We start from the raw sequence: 18,476 nt of genomic DNA, 5'->3' as shown, positions 1-18,476 counted from the left end.
TATAACAGAACTATCATGACAGTGACTAGAATTTAACCATTTGCTCCTTTTCGCTACTGTGGACAACCTAAAATTGTGAGTTTTTAATTACATCTCACCAAAGGACTGCAGTTGAGGAATGTACACTGTCCATGTAAATAAATAAATTATAAATTAATGATAAATGTGAAAACATACCTGCGGTAACTGAGGGGACTGTCTCCCAATCAGGCTCCACTTTCCATCTCTGATCCTATAGCCACTGACCACTTTGCCTGTGACAGAAACACTCATCCAGACTACCATTTATACTGATCAAAGTTCTTCTCAAAAAACTACTGAACTGAATGATATGACTCACCAAGTTGGTGTGTGTGGGTCCTGAAGGCAAATGGGTAGATGGGGTATGAAGTGTAATCACAGGCGATGTCTGCATTTGTAGCTAACAAAGAAAGTGTTATACACTCATTGTGCATCTGTTCTTTCACTGATTCTTGAGAGCCCGGGCAAAACACTGCACTGCACATTCACAGAACCTTTTCTGTCTGGGCCTTTTCTGTGCCTCTCTCCAATACTTTCTCTGATTCCTCTTTGCCCTGTCTCTCATCTTGTCTATCTGTATTACTTCTTTGTCTTGAACTCTCCTCTTCCACCTTTGTCTTTTCTCCGCTTGCATAGCATATTTCTTCTCTGGGTCACTGTTTAATTTTTCTCTTCTTTCATTGGTAGTCTCTATTTCTTCTCCTTCGCTCCTCAACTGACAATTTCTCTCTAGCCATACTTTCTTTTAATACAAAAGTCATGAAAAATGTATTTGAATATGACTATGGAATCAGATGTCCATTTATTTAACATGATTGGTTGGTTGATTTATTGATTGATGTAACACTGGCTTGTGCAGACAAAATCAATGTTCAGTGGAAGTAGTGGGAGATAAGACACAGCCATTACAATATTCCTAAGAATACAACACAAAACGGTCAGGATTTCTCCCTGAACTCTGCATGTGTGATAACTGATATAACTGTGATAACTGATAAGCAGACTCATTGATCAACTTCCCCATTGATTTCCTCTAGGAACCCCACTTCTCTTTTCTTCATTCTGTGCTCTGAAGCCCTTCTGTTATGTCACAGTATCTAGCATCTGTTTGGAAGATGTGTCTGTTCTGGACAAATCTGCCACAGATTACACTAATGACGATGGAAAGACACAGTTTTGCACACTGTCCGAGTCAAAGAGACAGGATGCTGTGCTTTGCAGTAACGTATTGTGTCACTTCCGGTTATCGGTGTTGCTGCCGCGGTGCTCTCTGCTCTGCTCACCGAAACAAGATTTTCGTATATTTCTCACATCAGCGATAATCTACTTCTCTCTGCACTATCCTTAGACTTGTTCTGTCGGTGCACGAACAGGTTTCTTTACTATAGTGACCACAATCTGATAGTTTCACCAGTTTCTGTTTTTCCTAACTCGAACCGAGGGTCTAAGGACAGAGGGTGTCACTCCCTGTACAGATTGTAAAGCCATCTGAGGCAAATGTACTTTGTGACTTTGGGCTATACAAATAAAATTGATTTGATTTGATTCTGTTAGCCACACTAACTAGTGATAGCAATGGATTCTCTCTGCTCCCCTTCTCTCTCCTCCTGCTCTCCCCTCTCCTGCTTTCTCCTGCCCTGTGTGCCACATGTTCAGTTACTCCTCGTCCTCCTTTAGTGATAACGGTACTTGTAATAATGTAGTTTATTTGTAGCTTTGGAGGCGAGGGTCAGTGAGTTAGAGGCACGGTACTGCACCACCGAACAGTCAGTAGCTCAGATAGTTAGCCAGTCCCCTGTCGCCGGTGCGGTACCGCTGCAGGTAGCTTCAGTTAGCCGTCCCCTGGTAGTTCCCGAGCAGCCGGGAGGCTGGGTGACTGTTCAAAGGACGCATAGCCCAAAACTGAAGCCCACGGTACACCACCAACCGCTCCACGTTTCTAACAGATTTTCCCCGCTCAGCGGGAGAAACCAAATCTGATCATTGGCAGGTCCATAGTCCAAAACGTGAAGTTAGCGACACCGGGGGCCATAGTTAAATGCAACCCGGGGCCAGAGCGGGCGACATCGAGTCTTTTTTGAAACTGCTGTCTAAAGATAAACGTAAATACAGTAAGATTGTTATTCACCATGGCGGTAGTGACACCCGGTTACGCCAATCGGAGGTCACTAAAATTAATGTTTCATCGGTGTGTAAATATGCCAAAACAATGTCAGACTCCGTAGTTTTCTCTGGTCCCTTCCCCAATATGACCAGTGATGACATGTTCAGCCGCATGTTGTCATTCCACCGCTGGCTGTCGAGGTGGTGTCCAGCAAACGATGTGGGCTTCATAGATAATTGGATACCTTTCTGGGGAAAACCTGGTCTGATTAGGAGAGACGGCATCCATCCCACTTTGGATGGAGCAGCTCTCATGTCTAGAAACATGGCCAAGTTTATTAGCCGACTAAAACCTTGTCGACAACCCAGAGCTGAGACCAGGAAGCAGAGCTGCAGTCTTACACGCTTCTCTGCGCCTCCATTAGAGCAGTTGCCCACCCAGTCCTTTAGTATAGAGACTGTGTCTGTCCCCCATCCACCTACATTATTTAAAGATAAAACAAACAGAAGAGGAGTTATCATAAAAACTTAATAAAAATGAAATCAACATCTCCAACAGTCCAAAATAAGAGAATTAAATGTGGACTCCTGAATATCAGGTCTCTGTCATCTAAAGCTGTCTTAGTCAATGAATTAATATCTGATTATGATATTGATTTGTTTTGCCTCACTGAAACCTGGCTGCAGGAGGATGAGTATGTTAGCTTAAATGAATCCACTCCTCCAAGTCATTATAATACTCATATTCCTCGAAGTACTGGTCGAGGTGGTGGAGTTGGAGCCATAACCTAAAAAAACATTACAGCCAATTTGATTTGTTACAGTATATCGTGCTCCAGGTCCTTACTAATTTTTATCTGAATTTGCATCAGGCTTGATCCTTAAAACAGATTATGTAATCATTGTAGGTGATTTTAATATTCATGTGGACAACCACAATGATAGTCTTAGTACTATGTGCCACTAAACTGGAAGAATCTCATTTAGTCTGGCAAGATAATCTTAAAATATACAGGAAGGCTCTCTGTAATGCCAGAACAGCCTATTACTCTTCATTAATAGAGGAAAATAAGAACAACCCCAGGTTTCTCTTTAGCACTGTAGCCAGGCTAACAGAGAACCACAGCTCCATTGAGCTATCTATTCTTTTAGGTCTAACTAGTAATTACTTCATGAGATTCTTTAATGATAAAATTATAACTATTAGAGACAAAATCTATCACCTCTTGCCCTCAACAGGCATTGATCTGCATTGTGATACAGCAAGTTTGGAAACAGCTGTAAAATTTTTATTATTTAGACTCTTATTCTCCCATCGACCTTCATCAAATAACTTTAATCATATCTGCAGCTAAGCCGTCAACCTGTCTCTTAGACCCCATCCCAACCAGGCTGCTCAAGGATGTTTTACCTGTAGTTAGTCATTCTTTATTGGACATGGTTAATCTGTCTTTATTATCAGGATATGTACCACAGTCCTTTAAGGTAGCTGTAATTAAACCTCTTCTTAAAAAGCCCACTCTAGATCCAGAGGTCTTAGCCAACTACAGACCGATATCAAACCTTCTCTTTCTGTCTAAGATACTTGAAAAAGCTGTAGCTCATCCAGCTGTGTGACTTTCTCCATAACAATAGTCTATTTGGGATTTTCAGTCGGATTTAGAGTGCATCCTAGCACAGAGAGCCATTAGTCAAAGTTCACCAATGACCTCCTAATGGCATCAGAGAAAGGACTCATCTCTGTTACTTGTCCTGTTAGATCTTAGTGCCGCATTTGACACATTGACCATCAAATTTTTTACAGAGACTGGACATCAAATTGGCATCCAAGGAACCGCCCTAAGCTGGTTTAGTCATATTTCTTAGATCGATCTCAATTTGTTCACGTCCATGATGAATCCTCATGCATCCAAAGTTTGTCACGGAGTCCACGTTCTGTACTAGGACCACTTCTATTTAGTTTTATGCTTCCTTTCGGACATTTGGAATCACTATCAATTTTTGTTATGCTGACGCACCCAATTATATTTATCGATCAAGCCTGATGAAACCAATGAATTAATTAAACTCCAAGCATGCCTTAAAGATATAAAAGTTGGATGACCTACAATTTTCTGATGTTAAATTCAGACAAAACTGAGGTTCTTGTAATTGGACCCAAAACCCTCAGAAACTCTCTTTCTAGAGACTTGTTATTTTAGATGGGATCCCCTGGCCTCCAGCTCCACTGTAAAGAATCTTGGAGTTGTTTTTGATCAAGATTTGTCCTTTAACGTCCACATAAAACAAATTTCGAGGACTGCATTCTTCCCCTTATGTAACATTGCCAAAATCAGACGCATTGTGTCTCAAGCGGACGCAGAAAAACTAGTCCACGCATTTGTACTTCTAGGCTGGACTTGTAACTCTGTTAACAAGCTGTCCAATAAGTCTCTAGGACTTTGCAGCTAATTCAGAATGCTGCTGCACGTGTTCTGACAGGAACCAAGATCAGAGACACATCTCTCCCATTTTGGCTCCTTCATTGGCTACCTGTTAAATCTAGAATGAATATTAAACTTCTCCTCATTACAAAGCTCTTCATGGTCAGGCACTATCATATCTAAAAGAGCTCATAGTACAGATGTAGCAACTTAAAAGTTCCTGTGTTTCCGTGACGGGACCGTGACAGGGCAGTGACTGGTCCTCGACAGGTCCTTGAACGGTCCTTGGCTGGCACGTGACCGAAATGTAATCCCCCGCGATGACGTAGTCAGTGAGGGCCCGACTGGAAACGCCCCTAAGCAGTCTGTGTGAAAAACCAGTGCAATGCTCATTTGTCCCGGGAGGGCAGTGATGTTCCGCTCTCACCGTAGACTGTCTAAACTAAGACACATCTGAACAGATACCCGGGGTGAGCGGGTGGACCCGATCCGCTGAGACAGAGCACACATGGATGTGGCTAGTGGTGCAAAGGATCATCATGATCCGTTACATAGCCCCCACAGCACCAGTATTCCGCGGATCGGTTGATGGGAAAAACAACAAACTACCCTTAAAAAAGTTACAAAAAAAGGTTCGGACGTCTCGGGGCTGCCAGGCCTGTCTGTCAGACCTGCAGATACAAGCGAGGTTTATTTTTTTAATTAACAGTTTATTTGGAGGGAGGGCTTGGTGTTGTTGTGCGCGACATAGAGCCGCAGACGAGCGTTTTTCTCTAAAAGTCGGTGTTTTCCATCGCAGCGGTGCCTCCATTTGCAAAAAGAATTGAAGAAACAACCGCAAATACCGCCTATTGAAAATTTGATCACATTTTGATCGTTGTGAGACGCCATTTAAAAAGGGGTTTTCTCGTGTTTTTAAATGCCCCTTCCACTGGACAGCTGCCCTTGTTTACTCCGGGAACAGCTGATCGTGCTAAAGAACACGCTGCACCATACATTAGGACATACTTTGGTCTGTCATCGCTTTCTCCAGGACAATGATCCAAAAACACAGCTGCTGGGCATACATGGCGTCCGAGGGGCATCTAACTGGGTGAAAACTCCACCAGAGTCACCGGACTTGAATCCCATTGAGCTTGTCTGGCATTCCATGAAAGACTTTATTCGCAAGGAGGCAAAGCCAGGCACAAAACAGGAGCTCGTCAAGGCCATACAGACGTTTTGGCAAAGTTCCATTTAGCCATAATAATATCCACGAAGCTGCCAGTAAAACACAGTAAAGGCGTCACATCCATGATTGTCTGTCCTGCATTTTCCGCTCTGATTTGTGTGACACGTGGGGGGAAAAAGGCCCATCAAGTGCAAACAAAAGGTTGATACCTACATAACAAAGGGCTTCCAAAGGGCTGTTAATCACCAGGTATTCTCCCTTTTTAAATGGCGTCTCACAACGATCAAACTGTGATCAAATATTCAATAGGAGCAGTACTCGAGTTGAGGGGGGATGGGGGGGATGCCATCCCCCCTGTGGGGAAAAATGGTCAAAATCATCCCTCTTCTAAAATGGTCATCCCTTCTTTTTTTTTTTTTTTCATTTACTTTTTATTGATTCCATTCAGCATTATTCCATTCACATACAAGTAGAACCTAGAAATGCTTCACACCAGGGCTCATAAATCTAAACAGACTAAAATAAAAATAAAACAAAAATCGGTATATCCCATATGAGAACATTTTTCTCTACTTTCCTCAATCTTATTCCCCCCCTGTAAAGACTGTTCGCTCCTGATGAAGGAAAATGCCGAATACAATCCTGTATACATTGAACATTTAACATGTGTAGCTAGAACCAAGGGGGTGCATAAGATACATTGTTTTTACCAAATGAAATCAGTTCTAAATGGTGTTACAAAATCCACCCAATTATTCCATAAGACCTTGAATTTTTCTGACTGTAATCTAACTGAGAAATTCAACTTTTCCATTATAAAAATATTATGCATCACTTCAACCCAATCCTCAATTTTAGGTACCTCTGTTTTTAGCCACTTCCTGGTGATGGCTTTTTTACCCGCCACTAACATTGTCCTGAATAAATATTTATCCCCTGAACTTGTTATTCTCTGGTTCCCTTTTCCCAAGTACAAACCCACAAATGTAAACGGAAGGTCCACTTTCAGAATTTTCTCCATGCTTTTCTTTAACTCTTGCCAATAAGGTATGATAGAGGTGCACTCCCAGAAAATATGAAAATGATTCGCCCTATCTTCTCCACATAGTCTCCAACATCTCGTATCTATAGATTTGTGTTGTGCTGGTGTACTAAAGTATCTGACTATATTTTGCCAGCCATATTCTCTCCAAGAGAGGGAGCATGTTGTCTTCCATTGCTGTTCATTGATCTCTTCCCACTCCTCTTCTGATACCTTCTCTCCCCCCTCCCTCTCCCACTTCTCTTTTATATAGAATGTATTATAGCCCTTTAAATTCCCCACTTCTTTATACAATTTTGAGATTAATTTCTTGCCCTGGTCCGATTCATATGCTGAAACAAATATTTTAATAATTCCTGATTCTACCTCATCCACACTAGACTTTTTTATAGTCTTCTCCATATAATGCCGCATCTGTAAATATCTGTAAAAATCCTGTTTTTCCAAGCCAAACTGAGTCTTTAGGTCTTGAAAACTTTGAATCGTCTTCTTCTTAAAAAGCTCCCAAAATATTGTTGGTCCCCGTCCCCATCTACTGAAGCTCCCATCTAATGTATTAGGTGTAAAATCCGAATCATGTGCAATCCATCGCAGTAGCCTGCTCTGCTCTGTCAGGTTATTCTTTGACATAATCTCAAGCCAAATATTAAGAGATAATCCTATCCATGGATTTAGCTCCTCATTAAGATGTTTTCTCAGTTTTTTGTCATTTATTATAGCTTGTATTGGAATACTGGATGTGTGGCCTTCAATGTCTTTCCATCTCGCCCTGTAGGCAGGATTACACAGGGTCCACATAGTTTTTAGTTGGGCAGCCTGATAATAGCTCTTAAGGCAGGGCAGGGCTAGTCCTCCTTTAAACTCTGGGAAGTTGGAGAGTTGTGTATCTTATCCGTGGTCTTTTTCCTTGCCAAATGTAACGAGAGATGAATCTGTCCCATTCTCTAAATTCTTTATCTGTTACTTTTACTGGCAGACTTTGGAATAAATACAATAATCTTGGGAGAACATTCATTTTGATCACCTCTACCCTTGAAATTAGACTTGTGAATGGGATTAAGTTCCATCTTACAATATCTGATTTTATTTTTGAAATCAATGGATCATAGTTTATAGACTTCAGTTGATCTAAGTCCTGAGGTAGATTCACTCCCAAATATTTCATGGATTTTGAATCCCACTTTAGTTTGAAGCGTTCTCTAATAGTTTGGTCTGGAGCATAGTTAAAAGTGAGGACCTGTGTCTTTTTCACATTCAATTTATAGCCTGATAATAGGCCAAAGTCCTCAAGAGTTGACATGAGTGCTGGAAGAGATTCAGTGGGTTGCGTTAGATATATTAATACATCATCTGCGAATAGTGCTATTTTCTGTTCATCCCCCTCTATGTCTATCCCTTTTATTTCTTCGTTTTGTTTTATCCATTGGCTCAAAGGTTCCAAGTAAATTGCAAAGAGGAGAGGGCTAATTGAGCAGCCTTGACGACATCCGCGTTCTAGTGTGAAAGAGTTTGATAGGTTACCATTTATCTTTATCCTAGCTGTGGGTTTATTATATAGAGATTGAATAGTTTTAATGAATACTTCATGAAAACCAAATTGTTCTAGCACAACATACAGAAAATCCCACCTGACAGAATCGAATGCCTTTTCTGCGTCTAATCCCACTACTATTGCTTCTAATTTTTTTTTTATGATGTTTTGCATTACATGTAATGTGCGCCGGATATTGTCCTGTGTCTGTCTATGTTTTATAAATCCTGTCTGGTCTTGATGAATTATATCTGGTAAAATAGTTTCTAATCGTCGGGCTAGGATGGCGGTGAAAAGTCTGTAATCTTGATTAAGCACGCTCACTGGTCTATAATTAGAACATTCCAATTTGTCTTTTCCTTCTTTTGGAATAACTGAAATGAAAGCTTCCCTCCAGGAGTATGGAATTTCTCCTTTTTTTAGCACCCAGTTAAATGTATTTTTTAGCAGGGGGATCAATGATTCCCTAAATATTTTGTAGAACTCTGATGTGTATCCATCCGTGCCCGGTGCCTTATTTGTCTTCAGCTTTGAAATTGCTGAGCTAATTTCTTCTGTTGAGATTTCCTTGGTCAGAGCTGAGTTATGATCTTCAGTTACCTTTGGCAAACAAGAGTCCAACAGTGAAATTATCTGGTTCTTATTATCTATGTCTGGTTGGGAGTAGAGATTTTTGTAGTACCTTTCAAAACATGCATGTATCTCTTCTGTCTTATATTTCATCAAATTAGTGACAGAATCCCTGATTTTATATATATTATTAATTGCCCTTTGCTTTTTTAATTTATAGGCCAGCAGCTTTGTAGATTTACTTCCTGCTTCGTAGTACCTCTGTTTCAAATACATCAACTTTTTTTGAATCTCCTGTGCTAGGATGTCATTAATCTCTGTTTTAATCCTTTTGATTACTAGGGTAATTTTCTCATCTACTCTATTCTTTTGTTGCTCTTCTAGTTTCTTAAGCTCTGCTTCTAGTTTATTACGTCTATCCTGTTTTTGCCTTTTCAGATATGCTGATTTAGCTATTAATTTCCCTCTAATTACCGCTTTACATGCATCCCACAGCACGGATGGAGACACGTCACCATTATCATTCTCCCTTACGTATGTCTGAATTTCTTTAACAAACTCCTCCTTCATTTGTCCTTTCAAAACATTTATGTTCAGCCTCCATAGTGTTGTTTTTATTTCTCTTGACATGGCTAAAGTCAAATATATCGGACTATGGTCTGATAGGTCCCTTATTCCAATTTCACATTTTTCAATCCTGTAACTGTCCTTCTTATATATAAAAAAAATAATCTATCCTTGAATATGTTGAGTGAGGCGATGAGAAAAATGTGTAATCTTTTCCTTTAGGATTTAATTCTCTCCATACATCAATTACTCCTAACTCTGCTATTAGCCCCCTGAACTTCTTGCCAATTGTGGACCTCTTTATGCCGCTTGCTGAGCCGTCGAGTTGTGGATTTAGTCTGAGATTTAGGTCTCCTCCCCAAATCAAAATACCTTCCCCCTCTGTTGTCATCAAGTCGAATATTTGCCTGTAAAATAACCAGTCTGCCCCTGGGGGTGCATATACATTTAGAATCGTGACTAATTCTCCCTCTAACCTCCCCTTAATTAATATGAACCTTCCCTGTTTATCCGATACTTCTGAGAGTTTTTCAAAAATAGTTTTCCCCGATATTACAATGGCTACTCCTCTTCTATGACCTGTTCTATAGGAAGACGAAAATACCTGATTAAAACCATTTCTTTTAAGCTTTTCATGCTCCCTCTCTGACAGGTGGGTCTCCTGCAGCAGAGCCACTCCCACCCCTTCTTTCTTCATTTTACCTAATATTTTGGACCTTTTCATTGGGTTGAGTATCCCATTTACATTATATGATGCAATCTTTAATAATTTTTTCTTCTGGGTTGCCATGTTCATTGATTTTCCAGCTCCTCCCTCCTCTGCTTCCCCCTTATGCTACACAGCTGGCAAACTGCCATAAACATTAAGTAACCAAACACAGAAACAAAAACAATCACTGATGAACTAGTGATTAACAAGAGAACTTCCTTGCGTGGGGTCTGCGTTTTGACCCTAGCTGAGTCCTGATGACAAGTCCACTCTGAGGGGTATGCCCTTCCACCTAGGGGAAGTGGGCCCTCTACGCTGTAGTTATTGTCCATGTGTCCAACAGCTCAATGAAAAAACAGTCATAAAAAGAAAGAAACTAAAGCTCTATAGAAAAATAAAAGCCTCCCCGACTTTTTTTTTTTTTTTTTTTTTTAAAACGCCATGTAGAGGAAATCACCCCTATACAATGGACCAATAAAACTTAAATATAAGATTGCCTATTTCTCACCTTGCTCTTGTGCAGAACCTATTCCAAGTTTACTTAAACTATTCAAACCCCGTCCTTTAACCGAATTCCGTTCCATTTCGTCCTAGATCCTCCTAACGGTGTTTCCCGCGGCTGGCCTGCCAAGTTAGGCAGGTCCTCTCTGGTCCGCTCTCCGTAGGTTTCACCACCGTCACCTGTAGCCCTCTTTTTGCCATGTCCTTAGTCGCGTCCGCCGCCGTATTGTACACACAGATCTCTCCCTCGTAGAAAACCCGTAACTTCGCCGGGAACGGAGTCTGGAAGCGTATTTTCTTCTCCCTCAAAACTCTCTTTGCCTCCGTGTACTCCTTCCGCTTTCTCAGTACCTCCGGAGCGTAGTCATGATCCAGAAACACGTTCTTCCCCTCGTACATAAAGCCCCGTTTCTGCCACGCTATCTTTATGATTTCTTCTTTGTTTCTGAAACTCATGAATCTTACCACGATGGATCTCGGTGGAGAGTCCGGAGGGGGGCGCGATGTTAGCGCCCGGTGCGCTCTTTGGATCTGGAGCTGAAGTGACGGAGGCAGCGCCAGCTTTTCTCTCAAAAGATTCTCAATAAAATCAATCATCGACTCGGCGCTGTCCTCCGCTCCCTCCCTCACCCCGTATATCCTGATATTCTCTCTCCTCGCGCGTCCCTCCTGGTCCACCACTCTGTCCTCGAGCCGTTTCTGTAGCTCCTGGAGTTCAAGTGTAGCATCTTCAACCCGCTGCAAGCGCTCCTCAGCTTCCATTATCCGCCGCTCCGCCTCGTCTATCCTGTTATTCGCCGCTCTGATGTCCTCCTTAAATTCGTTTAGATTCTCCGAATTTTCACGACGAAAATCTCGCAGTTCCCGGAGTATGGTCTCCAGGCTTGCCATGCTTTGATTTACCGGGGCTTCTTCCCTCTCGTTCGGACTCACACTCGCTGGCTCTGCTAGCTCACTCGGATCTGTTAACTCTGATGCTAACGAATCTTGGTCGTCGCTTCCACTGGCAATTAACTCGGGTTTTTGACACTTTCGTCCTATTTTTCCTCTTGGCATATTCCTCGCCCTTGCTGGTTTATATTTGGTATATATGCCCGTTGCTTGTTGACCTATGAATAGGGCGTTGAAAAAGTTCGAGTCGGGGAGCTTACTTTTTATGCTGCTGCCATGATGGAGGCGCACCGGAAGCTCGGTCATCCCTTCTTATGACAGCGGTTTTCAAAGTGAGAGGCGCGCCTCCCTTGGGGGGCGCCAGAGGACTTCAGGGGAGGCACGGCGGGGGAAAAAATAAAAATATATCTTACAAAGATATGTCTCATCACTGTGCGGTGAAAACTCGGCGAGCTAGCCCCCAAAGAGTAGCAACAAAATCCACAAAACGACACAGTATGTCCAGCGCGAAGAAACGCTGCTAATGTCTCCTGCTATGTCTCTGCTTTAGTTTGAATCAGTCATGAAGCTCCTGGTTGTTACATAAAGACAAAGAGGCTTTGACAGTGAGGTGTGACCTCTTGCTGCGATATACTACCTTTGGGTTTACTTCATTCTGGATCGTCATTGGTGGGTCAAAGGTGAATGTGGGCGGTACTAATAGATTCTCCTGACTCTGATTGGTCGACAGGTGACAGGTGTCAATCATCCACATCCACACTCTGTAGCTGCTACCTGCTGCTTCATATTCTTTAATACCGCTTGTTTCAAACATCGCGTCGTCTTAAAACTCGAAGTCTTCTTTCCTCCTCCTTAAATTGTGTTTTTTTAGGTGAAGATGTTTTTTAACAAAAATGTGTTTAAATGTATTTAAATATGTTTGAAAACACACAAAGATGTTAAAAACATACACAAAGATTGTGTTTAAAAAAATATTTGAGCACATTCACAAATAAAGATATTTAAAATGTTTTTACAAATATGTTTAAAAAAGATGCGAATGACATGATGTCCATAGTTAAGTGGTTATTGTTTCTTTCCGATAAATAGTACTGTCTTATGCAGGCCATGCAACTGAGAATGCAAGCTATGAATCAGATGGGATTTAGGATTTGCCATGTCTAGCAAGTCACCCTAAAATTGACTAGAATGCAGGAAATTGCATCTAAGAAATACAAAATTTCCTGGGGGAGGACCCCCAGACCCCCCTGCTGGAAAATATGTCACATAAATGAAGAATTTCACCATCCCCCTGGTTTCATTTTACAACTCGACTACTGAATAGGAGGTATTATTGCTGTTGTTATTCTTCAATTCTTTTTGCAAATTTTTAAGAGTTAGTTTGTTGTTTGCATGCAGATGAGCAAGAGAGAGTGCGCGAGCACAAGAGAAGAGACGCTTCAGTAATTATGTAAAGACTAGTGGTGGCCATAGATACTGTAGATTAATACGCCAATGCCGGCCCGGCATTAGCGCGATCAGCTGTTCCCGGAGTAAACAAAGGCAGCTGTCCAGGTGGAAGCGGCATTTAAAAAACACGAAAAACTCAAAAACTTTCTAAAAACAACATTGCGAGATCAGGACTCCACAGTTACAGGGAAGAAAACAAAAATGAACAAAAGAGAAAAAAAGTCAAAAAGCGACCTCAAAGGCTGGAACAGTTTTGAGAATAGATTAATGGTGATATTTTTTTTATCGCCTGAAGAGTCTCACCTTAACGCAGCACGTTAACACAGCACGCATAACGGCCCACCACTAGTAAAGACAGAACAGACTAGATGTTGTTGATTTGGTGAATGGTGACATGTTAGATATAAACACCTTAAATTTAATTTCAATTCATGAACACACTCAAATCATACGGCTACTGTATAGTATGCAATAGTCAAACCAGCTGCATTTTCCGCTCTGTGATCTGTGACACTGGGAGACCAAAAAGCCCATTACTGTAAGCGCAAACACAGGGTTGAGCAACGAGAATGCTAACGAGGTGTGTAAGCTACGTCATCTCCAGGTAGAACAACTGTAAATAAGTTCTGTGAGAGAAGCGCCATCTCCTGGTCATACCCTGTAATCACATGAATGGGTGGAGTTACAGTAAAAAATAGACACGCCCAGGAGAAGGAGGGGGGTCACTCCGTTCACGGGACTTTGCAGGGAGCCGGCTGAAAGTCAGCTGGAAGACGGCTGCCATTCAGCTGGCGTTCAGCTTGAACGGGAACTTTTAAGTTGCTACTACTGTACCTTACTACCCTTACAATACCTTTAAGATTAGACTTTGAGGCCCACTCACACCGGAGGCGTTACGGCCGTGTTATGGCTGCGCCGCGGTCACTGGAGCAGATAGCCACCAGTCTAGTCAATGAGAGCACTCACACAGGGTGCGTCTCAGAAGTGTCCCAGAAGCGTCTCTCCGCGTCACGGCGCGAGCATTCCATAGCATTTCTATTTTTGACACGAGCCGCTGCTAAACCTTGTAAATTTCAACAGAGCAGATCGCACCAGACAGGAAATCCGACACAGAATCAAAGTAATAAACTTCCGCCCCCTTTCAAAATAAAAACACAATACGCAGTTCATGTAGCTTTTTACAACTTCACATTACAACTTCACAACGTTACGTCATGACCGGTGGCACCAGGTGATCAGAGATCGATTCGAGGATTATTGCGTGAATACGGCCAGCTCGCGACGCTGCCGTTACGCGGCTGACATGCACCCGGTGTGAGTTGACGCCGGGCAAAGGACGCAGCTAAAATGCGGTGCAGCCGTCACGCTGCCGTTACGCCTCCTGTGTGAGTCCTGTGTAAGACTTCCCTTAGCTTATAGTTAGGGTTGGCTCAGGTAGTTAACTTAGTTATGCCTGTGTTTATGTCAATCATTATTAATTTCTTTGTTTTTTATATAAATAAGACTTGTCTATGTGGGAGATGTTTTGTCCCGATTCTCAAGAATCAGCGCTTTACTTAATATATCTGAGGCTGGGTAACAGGCCTCCTCCACACTGCCTCTGACGGGCAGCTGCAGGTCGACCTGGGGAAGCAGCTGATTGCAACAAGAAGTCTTCGCCCAGACACGATCATTACCTCTGAGGCCTTTAAGACACCTAATCATTCTAGAACTTATGGTGCCCTGGGAAGAGTGTATTGAGGAAGCCAACAAGAGGAAACGTGCAAAATACCAGGAATTGGTGGAGGAGTGCAGGGAGAGAGGCTGGAGAACCTTCTATGAGCCTATAGAAGTCAGCTGTAGAGTCTTTGCAGGGCGTTCACTTTGCAAAGTCCTCAGTCGTTTGGGTATTACAGGGGCGGCCAAGAAAAGGGCCATTCAATCTGCGAGTGAAGCCGCAGAGAAGGCCACAAGGTGGCTTTGTAGTAAGAGGGCTGATCCGTGGACTGCTACTGGGACTCAAGTCGGGACTTGACTCAACCTGAATCGCCTGGGCAAGGGTGTATGATGTTGCGATACCAAAAACACCTACTGATCCCAGAATACATCACTAAGGATGCGTCCCAGTGCATCCATGAGATGTTTCTTGCACACGGTAACGTAACAATGCAAGACGATTTGAATTGCTTTAAACATCCACAAACAGAAAAATAGAAGGCAGAAAAACTTGTTTGTTTATTGCTCATGACTATTTGGAGTTATAATTGTATTTATTTATTATTTGATATGTCTGTCAGTTCTTACAGCGAATAAACATTTTAACCATTAATAGTGTATAGCTTATTTTTGCCCTGGTCTGACCCCTATTCAAAATGTTCTTGACCATCACTTTCTTTAGGAGTGGCACATTTACAGCATGTGTGTTTAAGTTTTCACAGAGGGGATTGATCAAGTATATATTATGATATGCTGCCATTTGTTTAAGCTATTCATGATGGAAGATAAGCAGTGCTAAAACCAGAATCTGCACTGTATTTCTAGAACAAACTTGTCAAACCTCTTATTTTCCCCACAGTTTGCTCAGAAGGAAAATTTCCAAACAGATATAAAAACTGATGAAATGAACATATCTTCCAGACAGGCCCATATGAGTTAATTCATATCTTGACAAGTTAAAAACAAAAAAAAATACCTCTTTTTCCTGGTAGGATAACTGTGTCCACAGACATGAGCAGGTATATGCCAGCAATGAAAGGCTGCCTTTAAGGAGAACAACAGTTAGAGATTTCCTTCCTATTCCTTCTGTTCAAGCTCTCTTTATGTACATGCCAAGACATTTTAGTTATAGAATTCAACAGAAAGATTCATGCTTTAAGGTTAATACTTACGGTTTGGATGTCATTCTTAAGGTAATTCCTGAGCAATCTCTATGATGATCTGCAGAACAAAAAACTAAAATAAACAACACATTTATTTTGACATCTGGATGAGTACTAGTACAGGGGTGGCTGTGGCCCGGAGGTCGTCCACTAATCAGATGATAAGCAGTTCAATCCCCAGCTCCTCCAGTCTGCATGTCGAAATGTCCTTGGGCAAGATACTGACCCCCAAATTGCTCCTGAAGGCTACGCCATCGGTGTGTGAATGTGTATGAATCATTAGCTCCTAAAACTGATGAGCAGTTGGGAACTTGCATGGCAGCTAATGCCATCAGTGTATGAATGTGTGTGAATGGGTCAGTGTATGAATGTGTGTGAATGGGTGAATGAGATACGTACTGTAAATCCCTTTTGAGTGGTCAGATAACTAGAAAGGTGTTACAGTATATAGTATACTTAGTATATAAGTATAATCACCAAAGTTAAAATGGATAACATGTAAATCTGACAACATGATACAGTCCAATTCAGAACCACAACAAAGTAAACCTGACAACATGATACAGTCCAATTCAGAACCACAACAAAGTAGATCCTCAAAGAAATGTCACGTTCAAAACTGTGAATGAAAAACAGTATGAGGTTCATAATGGTAGTTTTCATTGTAGGGTTGTTGTACTGTATTGCATGAATTTGTACAGATGTACCTAATAAACTGGTAAGAGAAAAACAAAACAAAAAAACAAGCCTGTGCTTTAAAAACTGGAGCTTTGAGCTAAATGCTAACACATCTTAATTTAGTATCATGCTAACATGCCCCATTTAGTACATGAACTGTACCAAATTTTGCACGTATCCATGCAGTAGATGTTGACATATTTCAAAGAATAAAAGGAAACTCTTAAGGTTGAGTCAGAAGATTATCCTGCTCAAAGGCAAGGCAAAGCAAGGCAAGTTTATTTGTATAGCACAATTCGTACACAAGGCAGTTCATAGTGCTTTACACAGGCAAGGAAAACATTGGACATTAAGACAAGCAATAGAAAAAATAATAAAATTAAAAATTAAAAAAAGAGAAGAAAATTTAATTAAAAACTTCAGAATGTAATTTAAAATCATTAAAACAGCAAATTAAAACAATTTAAAACATTAAACAAATCACAGGATTATGATTAAAAGTCCTTTAAAAAGAGCTCAGCCATAAGCACGTGAAAAGAGAAAAGTTTTTACCTGGATTTAAAAGTGCTAAGAGTTGGGGCTGATTTCAGTCCTGCTGGTTTGTTTCAGTTGTAAGCAGCATAACTGCTAAATGCTGCTTTATCGTGTCTGGTTTGAACTCTGTGCTCCACTATCTGACCTGAGTCAGTAGATCTCAGAGCCCTACTGGGTCTATATTCTACTAACATGTCGTTTATGTATTGTGGGCCTAAACCATTCAGCGATTTGTAAACTAGTAGCAGAACTTTAAAATCTATTCTGTGGCTAACTGGGAGCCAGTGTAAAGACTTAAGAACTGGGGTGATGTGTTCTGATCTCTTTGTTCTGGTCAAAACTCGAGCTGCTGCGTTCTGAATGAGCTGCAGCTGTTTGATACTTTTTTGGGGGAGTCCAGTCAAAAGACCATTACAGTAGTCAAGTCTACTGGAGATGAAAGCATGGATCAGCTTCTCCTGATCTGTTTGGGACATAAAGCCCTTAACTCTGAATATGTTCTTAAGTTGGTAGAAGGCTGTTTTGGTGACTGATTTTACGTGACTGTTGAAGGTCAGATCTGAGTCTATCAACACGCCAAGGTTTCGGACTTGGTCTTTAGTTTCTAGAGACAGTAACTCAAGGTGTTTACTGACAGCAACCCTCTTCTCTTTATTACTAAAAACAATGACCTCAGTTTTTTCTTGATTTAATTGAAGAAAATTTTGGTTCATCCAATTTTTGACTTGCTCTAGACAGTTACACAATGACTCTATAGGACTGCAGTCATCTGGGGACAGCGCAAGATATATCTGTGTGTCATCTGCATAACTATGATAGTTGACATTAGAATTCTGCAGAATTTGACCGAGAGGCAGTATATATAGGCTGAACAAAAGGGGTCCAAGAAATGACCCCTGAGGAACCCTACATGTCATAGCCACTCGATCCGATTGATGACTTCCAATGGTCACAAAATAACTCTGCTCCTCCAAGTAAGACCTGAACCATTCTAGGACTGTTCCACGGAGTTCTGCCCATGTTTCCAATCTGTTCAGCAGTGTGCTGTGATCCACAGTGTCAAACGCAGCACTGAGATCCAGCAGGACCAGAACTGATACCTTGCCTGAGTCAGTGTTTAACCTTATGTCTTTTAACACTCTAATAAGAGCTGTTTCTGTACTGTGGCGAGCTCGAAAACCTGATTGAAATTTGTCAAAAAGTCCACTGGAGTTCAAGAAATTACTGAGTTGATTAAAAAACACTTTCTCAACAATCTTGGCTATAAAAGGAAGATTTGAGACAGGTCTGTAGTTGGTTAACATGGAAGTATCCAGCATTTGCTTTTTTAAGAGTGGCTTGATGGCAGCTACTTTTAGGGGTTTAGGAAATGTGCCTGAATGAATTGAGCAATTTATTATTTGCTGCACATCTGTTTGGACAGATTTT

The 18,476-nt window shown here is 41.4% G+C and overlaps 1 protein-coding gene across 2 annotated transcripts in view; it reads right to left on the bottom strand.

The window, feature by feature from the left end:
• The window catches only part of pam (peptidylglycine alpha-amidating monooxygenase), a 127,490-nt gene that overhangs the window by 52,481 nt on the left and 56,533 nt on the right, over window positions 1–18,476 (bottom strand). Inside the window, exons 9-12 of one of the 2 annotated variants that reach the window (XM_027276804.1) lie at window positions 15,846–15,894; window positions 15,650–15,717; window positions 341–421; window positions 178–254 (exon numbers count right to left, since the gene is read on the bottom strand). In XM_027276804.1, coding sequence (XP_027132605.1) covers window positions 178–254; window positions 341–421; window positions 15,650–15,717; window positions 15,846–15,894 — 275 coding nt within the window. The remainder of the gene's footprint in view (window positions 1–177; window positions 255–340; window positions 422–15,649; window positions 15,718–15,845; window positions 15,895–18,476) is intronic. The other variant, XM_027276805.1, reaches the window with a different exon arrangement.

Source organism: Larimichthys crocea, unplaced genomic scaffold (genome assembly GCF_000972845.2).
Source record: "Larimichthys crocea isolate SSNF unplaced genomic scaffold, L_crocea_2.0 scaffold604, whole genome shotgun sequence".
In the NCBI taxonomy this organism is placed as follows: domain Eukaryota; kingdom Metazoa; phylum Chordata; class Actinopteri; family Sciaenidae; genus Larimichthys; species Larimichthys crocea.
Note: the sequence above shows the minus strand (reverse complement) of the source record. Positions and strands in the feature narration are given on the sequence as shown.